At 35.5% G+C, this 15,724-nt stretch overlaps 1 protein-coding gene across 1 annotated transcript; it reads left to right on the top strand.

The window, feature by feature from the left end:
* Positions 1-10,540: 10,540 nt before the first annotated feature.
* On the top strand, positions 10,541-14,813 carry LOC140146086 (ficolin-2-like). Its single transcript, XM_072167839.1, has 4 exons — positions 10,541-10,780; positions 10,951-11,096; positions 13,753-14,014; positions 14,378-14,813. The coding sequence occupies exons 2-4, from the start codon at positions 11,052-11,054 to the stop codon at positions 14,632-14,634; spliced, it is 564 nt and encodes a 187-aa protein (XP_072023940.1). The 5' UTR covers positions 10,541-10,780; positions 10,951-11,051; the 3' UTR covers positions 14,635-14,813.
* Positions 14,814-15,724: the final 911 nt, after the last annotated feature.

Here is a 15,724-nt window from a genome sequence, read left to right as displayed (position 1 = left end):
AAAGCAGTGTTAGTACTGTGATTTTTCCTGAAACCTGATTGACATGGATTCAAAATATTGTTACATGTGAGATAATTATACAATTGGTCATGTACAGCACGTTCCAAAATATTTCAAATACAGGGAAGAACTGAAATGGGCCTAAAGTTGCTGACATCACTTTTGTCACCACCCTTGAATATAGTAGTAACCTTTGCTTTCTTCCATTCACTTGGGAAGGTGGATGTGAACATGGACAGGTTACAAATATATGCAAGGGGTGACAAATTACTGGTGCAACTATCTTCAAGAGTTTAATACTGAAGTTGTCAATACCTGAAGACTTATTGTTTGCAAAGTTACATATTTGATCAAAGATGAAATCTGGAATTATGATATCAAAATGAAAATCTTCATACATGTAATCCCCAGGATTAGACAAAACATTATTACAATCATTATTATTAAACTTAAAGAAGTAAAATAACTATTAAACTGATTGGCTGTTTCAGCATCATTACAAGTAAAACCATACTTTCGAAACGCAATAAACGCTCATTCTAGATCCCTCAAGTTTATTTACATAATTTCTTAATTTTCTAGCCATAGCCCAATCATGAGGATTATTGGATTTATGTGCTTTTGAATAGTAATGATCCCTATCTTGATATTGGATTAAGTGGCGTTTTTCATGTGTTTTCAATATTACGAGGGCTCAGAGCAAGAACTAGCTATGTCCACAATTACATGTTACTCATTTCGGCAACAAATGGATGGTTAATTCTGCACTCCATAATAAATGCAAGTGACACCTTGTAGCTTAAGATGACAGCGAGACAGGTTTCTAGATCGATTCCACGACCATTCATACCTATTACCTGTTTTATTGTTACACAATGGAGGCCAGACTTTTATTTGAATGATAATGGCTCTGTCACGCCGTATTGAATACCCTCTGTACGGAATGTTACATCACAATTCAGTATAATTATTCAAGGATGGTACGCGTGTCTGTCATCGACTTGACAACAGGCACACCCAGTACAAACGTTTTTTAAATCGTGGAAAGTCGTATTTATGCAAAATGATTAAAAAATGATACTTTTAGGTGTTCTTCTGTTAGTTTCTGTTTGGCAAATCATAAATGCGTACGTGCTTTGGTCAAAATGGCAACCATCTTTTATTATCACTACCAACCTGATATAGCTTTACACAACCCTTAAACTCGTACTTGCTCAAGTAACATTCCATGCGAATTTCGCTACACAATAAGCGGTTCTCTATTTATGAGCCTTAAAGGTCTGTATGCACAAAAGAGTTCGACCGGGTCTAAAGTTAGACCTAGTCTAAGTGGCTAAGTGGAATTTAGTTCCACCAGGAATGGTCCTTTACTCTTATTTCCTTCCTAAGATAACTAACAAATTCCAAAGATTAAAAATGCAAAGTTCAAAAATAGTACAAATTAACTTAAGAAAATGTAAAGGAAAACGTCCTTTCTCCTAGTACTAAATACTACTTAGACCAGGTCTAACTTTAGACCTGGTCTAATTATTTTGTGCATACGGACCTAAGTGCCTAAAATGACCCAAAATGAGGTAATAATGCTCTTTCAAGCCCTTTCCAATAATAAAGAACCGCATTCCACAAGAACCGCACATTTGTAATAAAATGTGCGCAAAATGCTAAGTGAGCAAGAACACGTACAATGCACTAGTTTTCGAGAGGGGCTATAAAATCATTCGTTATGTTTTGTATCACTGGTATGCATTGTCTTTACCAAAATTACTTGTGCGTCTGAAAGATACTAGTAGGTGGATTATACATTAAACATAAAAGTGTGTAAATTGATATTTCAACTTCATGTAATCTAATATAATTATATAGTATCAATGACGTTTATTATATCACAGCTATATATAAGCTGTACTTTTCATTTTATTCTGAAAGTGCTTATGGCGAGTATGCATTATAGCACAAATGTGTGCAATTTGATATTTGAAATTCAGTTTATTTTTTTTACTTATTGCACTTATGATTATAATATAACAGCAAAACATGAATATTCAAAAGTACATATACAAAAGAAAAAGGAAATAGAAAAGATTTTGCACCACTGAAAGGCAAAGCACCTCTAGGACAGTCCCATCAAAGATCCTGTAAGGCGGTCACGTTGCGGTTAGTAGCAAATAATAGAGAGATTGCGATGTTCCAAACGCAGCACGTGGACCGTACGTTTTCACGTACGTTTTACCTACGTTAATACGGTGTTAAATATTGCTAGTCTCGGCTCCAAACTGGATTGTGCTTATTCGTCAAGAAGGAGATCGAACAAGTTGGCTGGAACATAGACTATAAATCTGATCTAATCTAATGTAGGTCGATAGAGGGCATAGTAATTGAAAATTTAATAGTAAGCGCAGGCTACTGAGTCTCTGCCTAATTCAAACAGCCCGCTTTTGATTTTGACTAAAAGTTTGACTTAACATGCTGCTTAAACTTAATTGTTTTTTTGTGCTCTCCAAATATTATAGTTGCCCAAAAACATAGGCCTATATTTTGGTAGATTAAAGATCACTACATCCATACATCATTACTTTACTTTCAAAATGAGACTTTTTCGTCCTCAAAATTGGGCGCGTTGCATGAACTTCGACATGAGGTAAAATCAGCATATTTCAAGGTAGCATCTGAGTTTTATACTACGTTGGAATCCAAAATGGGAAATCGCAATGTCATTTTTTGTACGCAAAGTATCACACACATTTCAATGGGCAATCTCTGCGTATGGACATCGCGTATAAATTTAGTTGATTTTCAACATATCGCTGTACCTTTATTATAATGATTTGTTACATACAAAAGGATCATAATAATATACATTCCTTCGTATATTCATTATCATTGACTGTCTTTAACATATTGTGAAATGGGCAAATTGTATACATTTTCATGTATCTACGTTTATTTCGCACGTGGAAAATCTTCAAACTGGTTAAATACGTGACCTCGCTTCGATACAGGAGAGTGGTTTTGAACAGATCAACGTACGTCCGATACCTACGTTTGGAAATCGCAATCTCTCTATAGACGTTCAAAATGACAAAAAAAGCATTACAAAATTTAGAAAAATGTTATCTTTGTCATGTTATGAAGCAATTCAAAGTATCTAAATTGAACAAGTAGAGTCCTGTATGTAATAAATTTCATTCTCGTAGATGAGAAAAAGTGAATAGATTTATAAATTTTTCGTCACGAATTCGAACGAGGAGATTTCCTATTCATTTGTGTGTGGAGAATGCCGTCCAAAAAACATCTTGCGAAAAGAAGATTTAGGTAAGATCGTGTCGTCTTACGACATAATGCGGTATGAATCATCTGTTTTGGACGGACAACAGCAATTCATATAACGTCATTTGTCACCATTGATATGGATCATGATGCAGTCATGTCTATAGTAGAATTCATCTCGACCTTTGCAGGACTTAACCCCATTAAAAGCTATTAAACCAAGATAACACTCATTGAAACAGCTCAACTGATTAAATCGGATCTTCTCTGGCTGTGCACATGTGACTGTTTTCATGTGCGATATCGCAATAAAGTTTGTAGTATAGCTTCAGTTGGGTAACCGATTATAAAGGAAACGAAAGGAAACAATGGTATGTGTACTTTTGTTCACGAAATGAGACAATGGCGTGCTTTTTGTAAACCAGCATTCTTGAAAATGAGCAACATAATGATTGTTGACTTAACACGGTTTGGAAATAATTTCTTCATATTTTTGGTGTTATCTGTCGTTTACATATCCTTCCTAAAACACAAAAGTACGACCCTCTCCAAACACCTAAATTAGCTAAAAATTTAGGACATGTTACAAAACTATATTGTCTAGAATTTTAGAAGAGTACTTTTAATATTGGCCGGTTATTTTTCACACAGCGACGTTAACTAGGCAATGTACTATTACCTATAACATTGACTAAAACACCAAAGTACGAATATTTCCAAACATCTAAATTAGCTAAAAATTTAGGACATGTTAAAAACTATATTTTCTAGAACTTTAGAAGAGTACTTTTAATATTGGCCGGTTATTTTTCACACAGCGACGTTAACTAGTCATATCCCCATACTTTTAACGTAGGGCTATTTGTAGAGGTCACGCGTCAATGGGAAAGAGCACTGTGTATTGTGTATAGGAAAACGTACAGTAACTGCAGTATGTACTATCCAGCAAACACCAAAATGTTTTTAAAACATGATAATGCATGTGTTTTTGGTTTTAGTTAAAACATTTTGTTAACATAACAACGTCGGGTTTTATACAAATCATGTAAACTCTTTTTTAAAACGTGTTATGCTGAAAAAAAAAATAATAAAACAACATTTTCAACAAAATTCGAAATGCTGTTGGCAAACATTTTGTGTAATACTAGAATGTTTTACAGCAAGTTTTGAACAAAATGTTTTTTGAATTTTATTAAAACCTTTTATACCCTTGACCCTCACGTACCCTTTAACCTGAATCGAACTAGGCATATTAAATTATCTTTTTCATTTTGCTTTAAAAAGTAAACAGGGTACTATTTATATGATAATGGGGTTTATTTCTTGTTGTTCGAATAATATACACCATGACGACTTCCAAAGCTGTAATGGGGCATCCAACACCAAACTCTGTTTAGGTTATTTAGGCAAATATATAGCATACACGTGTGAACAATAGGCCTACTCATTTTCGTATAGCCCGCAAAACTCAAATATCGCTAATCTGGACTGGACGCTTAGAGCAATAGGTGCAGCCAGTCGTATTTGCATATGAATACCGAGGAAAGTGGGTTCGATGAGAGAAGATGAGAATCTATTCTTCTTCTCTGGTTAGATGCACCCAAGGTGAATCAATGGATGCTTCCTATATATTTAGATTATATTTGTCACAGCATAGCGCCACCATGAGCTTATTGCAATTGTGTTTAGATTTAGTCTCGGGCCAGATTATACGCCGTAGAAGTGACGTAGTTAATCAGATTAACTACCATAGCAATAGATGAATACAATTTTGGCTATATCGCCCCGCACTACAACGTTCATGCGGTACCGATGCATTGAACCATAGATTGCACCTGTAAGATTAGTCTATTTGAAAAGAGCGGTATTGCAGTCAATCTATTATATGATTGAAGACAGGTGATGAGTGCAACCTGCTGCAGTGCAGCGCGGTATATTCAAAAATTGTATTCATCTATTGCTATGGTAGTTAATCCGATTATGACGTCACTTCTACGGCGTATATGCGGCTATCACGAACATACTAGGAACGACGAGCGTTACGACCGACACAAACTTGCTGTGTGGGAGACAAGTTTGGATGTGAACGGCACTATGACGTTCCACCGCACAATATCGTAACCCCGTATGGCGTTAGCGGCGAACGCCTCTTCGCAATCTCTCTAATGTGAACACGTGTTCCAGAACCTAAATGAAACAAATTCGTGTGTAACTTTGCATGTATAGTAATTATCTCTACGTTTAAACGGTCAGATAGTAAGTAGTAGTTTTTTTGTTTCATTTGCCTCAAGGACAATTAATATTTAGGCTTAACATTGACAGAAAGCTTTCAAATAGCAAAAGTCAAATAATTTGATAGAAAACATGTAGTATGCTTTACATTTCGCGCTTTGTACCTAAGCACTGCATCATGCGCACGCGCAATGTACCCGGTTCCAGTTTCTTTTCACGAAATACATAGACCGAGGCTCATAAAATAGACGCAGCGCCGGCGTGTTGTGGTAATTTGCGAAAAAGTCACTTTAATAATTTTCCTGGCAGAAAAACTTCTTTACATTTAGAAAGGATCCGAGATGGGATATAACTGTGGTATCTTACTGATGGCTTTGTCAGGTAAGTGTAATATTATGTTTAATGTGGGGTTTGTTTATTTTTATCGTTTCCAATTTGTCAACCATGTTTGGAACATGGAACTAGTTTTCATTGTGGTGATAACAAATAAAAAGTCATGTAAATAACCCGACTTTAAAGTGGTACTACACCCGTTGATAAATTTTGTGACTGTATTTTGCATTTTTTCAAAGAATAGCTACACACTGGTAACAAAAGTTATAGATATTTAAGGGGCAAGTGCAATTACCTCACTGAAATCTCAGTGATTCAAGACAAGTGGTTCATTATATACAGAGTGTCCCATAAAAAATTACCGGGCGGATGAATTTGGACGTAAGTCTAGAAATAGACATCACAATCAAAAATTTAAGCATCAGCGTGTAGCCCATCTTATTTTGCATCTTATACGTTAATTGTACTGGAATCGGTTGACTAATTGCGAAGAAATGAGCGATTACATAACGCATGCCTCAATTCACTTCATTCCAAGTTTGAAAGAAAGATCATTCAACATCAATGCGCACTAGTGGTTAACACTGTCATTTGGGCTTCATATTTTGTTCGATGAAATCCTTTTCGTTCTTTTTAAACAATCTGTTTCTTTCAAAACATCTAATTAGGTTTTGTTCAAATTTGAAAACGATATTGAAAATGAAAGCTTGCATGTAAGATGATGCTCGGTACTTGTAAATATAATTTTTTCGTTAATGTTGATATAAATGTTGCATAAAGATTTGTTGTAAAAAGAATTCCAGCTGGCTTAAAAAATTTCTCACACAAATTAATGTTTTTGGAACATCTCCAAGAAATTGTAATGCAAAACATTAATCAAAAATCACACGTAAAACTGTAAGCAGTTGATCATTGTCGATTCTTGGCTCAAATATTCTTTGGAAAGTTAAAATATAACATATTTGCACAACCTAAAGAATTGAAGTTGGAAAGCTTCCAATTGCAGAAATCAAAGTTTTCTCGGACAAACTGTTATGAACGCATGAAAAACATAACACCGTCGGATTATAAAAAAGATAATGTGGACTAAATTTAATGAGATACACAAACTTTAGGAAGCGGTGAGCGAGTATGATCAAACTGCAACCAGTCAACTGAATCAAATAAAAGTTTCCTATGTGATGCGCAATTAAATAGGCTACTCGCTACATTTTACATTTTTGATTCTGATGTCTATTTCTCCACTTGCGTTCAATTTTATGCACTCGGTATTTTTTTCTGGGACACCCTGTATGTTAAGAAGTGAGTTATATTCTAGCGTTGCCTCTTTTCATAAGTAATGTACCGCTGGATTCCTTGCCCCTATAATATACATAACTTTTGTTACCAGTGTGTTATTATTTTTAAGAAAAATGCCAATACATAATACATGCTATCTATGTACAAAATATCTACTCCTCATATGCTTATTACTAAAAACCTTGAAAGAATGTTTTCTCCATAATTAATCTGATAGTTTTAAAATGATGTTGATATTTTTTAAATGAAGATGTTTATAAATGAAATACATAAATAAGAGGCAGCATGATGAGAATGATAACTATGACTTTCACGAGCGAAATTTATAGTACACTTATTACATATTATGTAAACTTTCCTATTATTCCAGATGGTTTTTTTTTATCAATCATAAAAAATATAGATGAAATGAAAAGAATGGCATAAGACCAATTAATGTGAAGATAGATATTTTCATCGCACATTGTTTTAACTACAAGTATTCTTACCCAGCATCAATCAAGCACAAGCACTATATATTAAGTGGCATAAAATGAGTTAAATTATTTAAAATATTTTATTAAGCAGTGACATCTTTGTTGCTTAGATACCAAATATATAACGGCAATTGGGTCCATCACAAGCAAAATTAAAGCTGATCACTACGGTAAGACGGATTCGCTGTTTAATTAAATTTAAATATTTCATTTGAATCATCGATTAAGCATGTTGGATTGATTTTCATATACGTCTGTATTGAAATACTGTATATAAAGTATGATATGTCAAGTAATGTGCTATTTTACGTACTTGCCACACCCATAAACCTACTCCTGCGGGATCTTGGGATATGATGGGGATTGTAATTTTTGGACAAAGTCCCCGACACCTCTATACAGCTCGGATTCGGCGGGAATTAATAGGCTTTTACCACTACGCTGAAAATTAGACCCACGTTAAGAAGGACATAATTGATTTGGCGTGTTAAACAAATTAGACAAAGTACAGGACTTCAAATAATAATAATAATCACCATTTCAAATGAAAATAAGAATAAGAACGTTTCCTCTTAAAGTCCGTTTTACGTCAAAATCTGCCGATCAATGTCTTTTAAACAAGTTATTGAACCTCAACAAAATTTTGCAATGGGAAAGAATATTGCAGCTGTGAAATGAAATGTGGAAAAAGAAGATTTGGATTTTGCTTTTCTCGTTTTTGATACTTAACTAGAGCGGATACCGCACTGTTGCTGAGCCATGAGGATCAGTATATTGGACTATATTAACCCGGGTTATATATATTTGGAGGGTTACATCTGATGGGCAAAAATATTTTTATTATATGATATGAAAACGACCCACAATGAATATTGACCAGGGTCCTATGATGAGTGTCACCCCGGTTGGGGAAGTTGTTTACTTTCATTTTCATGTTTCACCACTCGGGATCATACCTTCTTGGAATTTCAAGATCTGTCCATTTAAGACCAAAAGTGACTAAAAGATTTCCAAAATGCTACTCAGTAAGCAGGTAAGATACACTCATGTAGGCTGGACTCCATGGTCCAAAAAAAACCCGTTAATTACACCCGGAGCGATCGATGACGTACCTTGCAGCGTACGCTGCTATTGAGAATAAACGTAAATAATGCGCCATGCGTACGTCATACGTCATGCGGTATAAATCATGCGCATTGTATACAGATATCGTATTCAAAAATTCACATTGTACTGTTGGAACATTCATATACGGCACAATGTAGCTGTTTGTACTACTGGGTTCGTTCTATGGTCATATTTTTGTTTCTTTAGCATTATGTCTAGGTAATTGCCATGTGTGCGTGTTGAAACAACGACCAGACCCGACACAGGGTGGCATTTTGAGGTGGTCACTTCCCTACAACGAGAGATGTTTATGTCAAAGATTGGTAGCGCCTAGACACTCTGATGTCCTATGTGCTGTGGTAGCCAATATAGGCGAGGTAGTCACCATAGATTATGCAAAAATGTAACACTGTGGTATGTGGATTACCCTATAACATTAATCAACCGCATGAATTGGAATAAAGAATCACTTGACATAATACTAGATCGGGCTGAATATTGTGGTAAGCATAAAGTTCTATAATTTAGCAATGCCCCGTTCTTTAACCCGTGTCCTACTGCCTCAGTGAGTCATACGGACTACTGTAAAAACGTCATGTACTTTTATTTTTGGTGATACCAAAATAAATACAAACATTTCCCACATAGTGTCGCTATGACGTCATAATGTGAGCAAAATGTGTATAATATAGTACTTAAGATTTTATGCCATATAAAATCACTTGCATGCAAACCGTTGAGTTAATACCTCCCTTAAATTTACTTTATTTTGAAAAGTTTGCAAAAACAGTTACCATTTGGTACGGGTTTGAACATAAGTTTGTGTGATAACTGCAGCCTTTACTATCACTAAGATGATAGATTGTGGTAAACATTATGTTTCCTTAATTTTATTTCAGTTGCACCTAATATGTCGGACATAAGTATCTATAATAAATTACTGAGTTTGGCGAATTGGTAAGGCTAAAAACTTCTACGTTTTACATTGTTTCGGAAAACGGATTCTTGCGTTGCGTAGAGTAAGGTTGTCCGCACCCCAATAAAACGTCCAATTTTGTTTTTGTTTACGTTAATGGTGTCAAATAATGTTAATTAGTTTAAAATGCCCTAGCAATGCACTAGCAAGCAACCTGCGAATTAAGCGCTGAGTAAACACTGAGTAAACAGTCACAATACACTGCAATACAGTCATGCTGTTTAACATGAAACCCGCAAATCCTATGTCTGATCTGATCAATGCTGACATTGGGTCACTCATACCATTACACAGGAGAATCTGACTTGAGTAATTAACATGCATTGTTTATTCAACTAATTTGTCAACATTATCATGTCAGTGTTCAAACTAGAACCTATTGTCAACAGTTAAATGTTTGTTTATTGAATTAGGTCAAAGTCTTCAAATCACCCAAATTAAACAGGGTTGCCAAACTGTGATTTGTGACTTTTGAAGATCCCCAACTTTTGACAATTTCCTGTCCCATAGAGACAGATGGTTAAATGGGTGACTTTTTAGCAACGTAACTCACAGGTTAGCAGCATAATCAGTGTCTGTACAAAATACTTTGCCAATGTTGAAAGTATTGTTCTACAAAATTGTACATTTATTTTGATTATTCCGAGACTGCACCTCAAATTGCCCTGCACCAAGTGAAATTACACCTTAACTTTCAAAATGGGGTGTAAAAAATTAACTCAAACACTGCAATTGAACCTGGCCATTACACCTGACCAGTACATTAAAAAGAATATAAAATATAAGTAATGCAAAAGGCAGTAACCGATAAACACAGTGACCGCGAAATACGGGTGACCGCTAGTGTTTATTAATTCTGAACCGTACGATCATCAAGAAACTGTGAACGATTTCTTGGAAGGGGATTCGCTTGATTTTTTGTGCGTGTTCTCAGGTGCGATTCATACTGCTACAATTTCATGGAATATAAGTGACGTCAAAACTGATGGAGTTGCCACCACAAGGGTTATTAATGCAAGCTCGATAGCAACGTGTTCAATTTTCAATTTTGCAGGCGCTGCTTCTAAATATGCTAATTTAGAACCCGCAGGTAAGCTGATAAAATAACGCAAATATATTTACTCAGAAGGATCAGAAAAAGATATATTATTATGGGGAATATTTTATTGTGATATCTGATTATAAAGACAAGTGGAGTTTAACTTAAAACTCTCGAGAACACCATTTAGAAGAAAAAACTAACTTACTTATTCTTTCCAGAACCTCAAGATTGTTATGAGATCTTGACCACATTTGGAAGAACCACGAGTGGTATTTATTGGATATATCCCATTTTAAGCGGTACCTCTACACCAACACGTATGCAAATATGGTGCGACATGGAAACAGATGGGGGAGGATGGGCTGTGAGTAAATTTAATATTTTTAATGGTATCAAAATGGTAAATTAATGTAGCTTCATGAATACTACGTATGATCATAAGAACGATTAATATACTATGACTAAATGGGGTGGTGTATATGCTTTTCCGCATAAATGATGCGAGTGGTGTGAGTTCACGTTTCATTATTATGTGCCGTTTACATAGCCTTTTGGTTTATCTGCCCAATTTTAATATATTTCTCTATGTTGTAATGTTTCGTGTTTATTCTGTTCTCCTGGGTTTCAAAACGATGCTCGGTTCAAAAGTAAATCCTTATTTTGCACAGTATTAATTATTTAAGGAAAGTTTCATAATGGATCAAACTTGTGTTCAATCCGGAAATACTTTTAAAATACCAAGATGGCTTGATATTCCAAGAATTTCCGAAGAAATCACAACAAAGTAAAGTATATCAAAAAGTGGAAATGTATGACTTTAAAATTGTCATTTACATGTACGTTATCGTGTTTATAATAGTTTACAGAGTTCTAGAGATAATAAATGAATTGCATTTTCATTATGAGTTGTAAATGCATACAAAAGTAGTAGGATTGAATTTTCACCAAGTATGATTTATTCCATTAAATATTTTGGTCCCGTTATTTACGGTACCACCATTTACGGTACAATGGTTTGTTTAAATGTTTCTTATTTGCAGACTATTTTTATACAAATGACATCGTTGCTTATAAGCAACAATAATTATGGCATTCTATTTTTTAGTTATGATTATTAACCAAACAGCGCTTTGCATCTTTTAGCACTATGAGATATTGACACTGAAATCAAACTGAAACTGCAGGGTAAAGTTGAATTTATACTGCATCGCTAAGCGATTGAAGTTTAGCAAATGAGATGGAGTGCTTCTTGTTTAAATTGAAAAACTACACAATAGATAATATCACAGTGATATAGCACTGAAAAGGGCTCTTTGGTTATATAGGTCATTTTCACAAAGAGAAAAAAAATTCGCGATCTGAACACAGACTTTCCAACTGGTCACAGATTTTTTTACGGAAAAATTGTCTCCTAGTGTTTCCAATCACACTTAAAAATGAAAAATGAAAATGATTGACCATTCAATAATCCAATTGAAATGGTGATAATCTCACTGAAATGCATTGGACCTTGTATAGAAATTATTAAATTAATAAACTATACCATTGCTCATTATGAGAAGACCATAGTCACATTGAAAATACACTGATAAAATACACAGATTAAAGCTGAAAATGAATTGAGTAACAATGAAAATTATTTTCAGTGTGACTTTCAGTCTCAAGATTTCATATTTTGTTCTTTAACCCTAGAACTACTAAGCCATATTTTGTAACAAGGACTACGAAGGGGGTTGCAACCCCCTAATTGTATTCAATTATAAACGTTATATACCATTACGTTTGAGACCAATGTATAACTATGGGGTCTCCTCTATCCAGTGATACCAAAATAAATACAAACACCCCACACATAATGTTGCTATGACGTCATAATGTGATGGCGCCCATGCAAATTTGGGAAATTCCAGGCGGCGGATGACATGATCGAGCCGGCAACTCGTGAAACCGCCTGGCCGTATGGCATTTTCCATATACTCGTTAGTTTTGTGGGGTTCATTATCGAACCCCAACGGTTTTAGCTTGTATTTATATTATTTATCAACATAGGCCTATTTGTTTGTGACATTTCAAGCGTTTTAAAATTTCAAAATAATCCCATTCAATTACACGGTTGACGATGAAAATTTACTGAATTTAGGGACTGCACGTCATACACCACCTGGGAAATTCCGGCTCTGTACAACAATATAGGAAAAATTATTTTCGGCTGAATGCGATTTTCCCCGAATTGTTTCCTCAGTATATAAGAAACTGGTTATTTCAACCGAACTAACAAGTAAAAAGTCAGCAGCTCTTGAAATAATTGTTCAGGAACCAAATGAAAATCATTGTTTTATCACTAAAATAAGCTCAAAGGTGGATCTCCGATTAGCTTAGGTCGTTTGGGCGAACGCGTGCGGTTTTTTAGCCGGGGTTTATGTAAAATGCTATTTACTCTCATGTGCTGTGTTCTCATGCAATCTTAGGTGACATATTTCTTTTATTCTAGTTCATATTGATCAATAAATTTCAGATACATTCCAAAACAAGATTCTCCTTCAAGCTTCATTTTCTCTCCTTACTTATATAATTAAAGACCGAATTAAAAAGACTTATTTGCGTCTGACGTCATGACAAAGGCCCGCCGTGATTGGTTGCTGACCTGCGCAGTATGACATTTTTGGTCTGATTGACAGGACGCCATACGCAAACTAGTCTTTTTAATTCGGTCTTCAATTATAATCCTTATGATAATTTACACACCAGCGTATTATGATGTTTAAATGCAAACATGTCAGCATCAGATATGCGCTGTGATTGGTCAACATACGGAGAAAAATCTTTGAAAATCATACTTTGTAGTAAAAAGGAAGCGTTCGGATTCTCCCCTTTTTCTCAATTTTCTCCATTTGAATTTAGCATTCCGCATTCATGGTTTAATTAAATCAGAATATCCCTCTAATATCCCAAAACCCTTCAAATCCCCCATGTAAATTTTAAACAGTCCCTGATTTCATCTCATTGATTTCTAATCGCAGGTGTTCCAGAGACGTGTTGATGGTTCAGAAGACTTTTACCGTTACTGGGCGGATTATAAGGCTGGATTTGGTAACCTTGCAGTAGAATACTGGCTTGGCAATGATAAAATCTATGCTCTAGTTAACAATGGCAAAACATACCAGTTGAGGTTAGACTTAAATGACGGCTCTGAGTGGGCGTATGACTTGTATGCGTCATTTGTCATCAGTGACGAGGCGACTGATTACACATTGACGCTTGGAGCATATATTGGCGGAGGAGGTAAGAGAAGAGAGGAGAGGAGAGGACAGGACAGGACATGACAGAAGAGGAGAGGACAAGAGAGGAGAGGAGAAGCGAAGGGAAGGGAAGGGAAGGGAAAAAAGGGAGAGGAGAGGAGAGGAGAGGAGAGGAGAGAGGAAAAGAGAAACGCTGTCTCACGTTAGTAGAACTTCCCTTCTGATGTATATACGTCCTTGAAGAGGCACGCTGACGTGTGTGCATCTGACATTTAAAAACTTATAATCATAAGCACAATTACACATTGGGGAAGTGCGGTAACAAACCAACACACATGCACATTTTTTAGTATTATTCACCTACATTGTAATAAGTCACGTTATTTCTTATGTTTATTTCCCCTAGCGGGCGATTCATTTACTTATCATGATGGCCAGGCATTTACAACACGTGACGAGGATAATGACGCTAATGGGGGTAATTGTGCCGTCACATACAAAGGTGCTTGGTGGTACGAGAACTGTCATAATGCCAACCTGAATGGCCTCTATCTTAATGGACCTCATTCTACTTTTGCTATTGGTGTTAACTATTACTCATGGAAGGGTCACTATTATTCTTTAGCTGCAACGGAGATGAAGGTGCGCCCCGCATCTCCTTAAAATGTATGACTAAATGAAGCTAATCAGTCTGGTTTGCAAAAGAATTAAGGGGATTCGATCTTTTGTGCGTAATTATAGAGGGTCAGGGGATTCACTCTATCATTAAAAAAAATTATTTGAAGAAGTCAAAGAGCCCTAGGAATAAAAACTGTAGTGTAATTCACGCCAGATACAATTTCTTTATACGACAAAATTAATTTTTGTAATCGATCAAAAACAAACGTTTTATATCAATTTTAAATTGAGCCTGAATCCGTAAATATGGTACCTCTCGCCCTTTTTTAGGTCAAGGCTATTTTTACCATTATGCAGCGAACCATTGTTGAAGCTATTTCACATACATGTACAAAACATTCTAGAGAAAGAATGATGACATTATACTGTTGAAATATCTTTTGTTGATTTCGAATGATAATGTCATGAAGTCGTAAATTTTAAGGTCAAATTCCTAAAACCAAAACAAAACATTGCGACGCAGATAATTCCCGACTTACGCAATTTCATCATCACATCAGTGTCTTTATTATTTGTTTGAAACCTTTCCCAAACGTCCGTGCTATTTATGCATTAAACGGCTAATCTATCTTTACAAAACGTGTCTTTTTTTAGTAAACAAAAGGCTAAAGATGGCATTATGAAATTTATATTTTATCATTACACTCATCCGTTCAACTGCCACGGTGGCCGAGCGGTAAAGCGCTAGCCGCGTAATCGAAGGAAGTTTAGAATCGCTGGTTCGAGTCGCAACGAAGCCTGTGGAAACTTTTTTTCTTCAAAATTCATGATCGCATTCCGAAATGAGTCACTTGTCGGAAAATCATGTATCGTATCCTTAAGACGGGAAAGCGTCATTGAAAACAATTTATGCTGTATTTTGGGACACTGACTGTGCACTATGAAATAGACAGTACGATAACGTAATATAATATTTCAAATGTTAAGACAGTACGTCTTATTTGGGCCGATGCACTATCGGTGCCCGGTTAGGTACCGATAACTCCTTCTAATAACCTGTTGATGTATCAAAGTAATTTAAAATAATATAACATCAGTGATATAATAATGACTCGGGGAGTAACTCACCCGGACT

This window comes from Amphiura filiformis, chromosome 2 (genome assembly GCF_039555335.1).
Source record: "Amphiura filiformis chromosome 2, Afil_fr2py, whole genome shotgun sequence".
NCBI lineage: Eukaryota > Metazoa > Echinodermata > Ophiuroidea > Amphilepidida > Amphiuridae > Amphiura > Amphiura filiformis.
This window is presented reverse-complemented; position numbering and strand designations above follow the sequence as displayed.

Bases quoted from the DNA above. Each gene is read 5' to 3' on its own strand.
- LOC140146086 (XM_072167839.1), top strand. From the start codon at position 11,052: ATGCAAATATGGTGCGACATGGAAACAGATGGGGGAGGATGGGCT. The intron at 11,097-13,752 runs GTGAGTAAATTT...TTCTAATCGCAG, and splicing joins CAGATGGGGGAGGATGGGCT to GTGTTCCAGAGACGTGTTGA. The intron at 14,015-14,377 runs GTAAGAGAAGAG...TATTTCCCCTAG, and splicing joins AGCATATATTGGCGGAGGAG to CGGGCGATTCATTTACTTAT.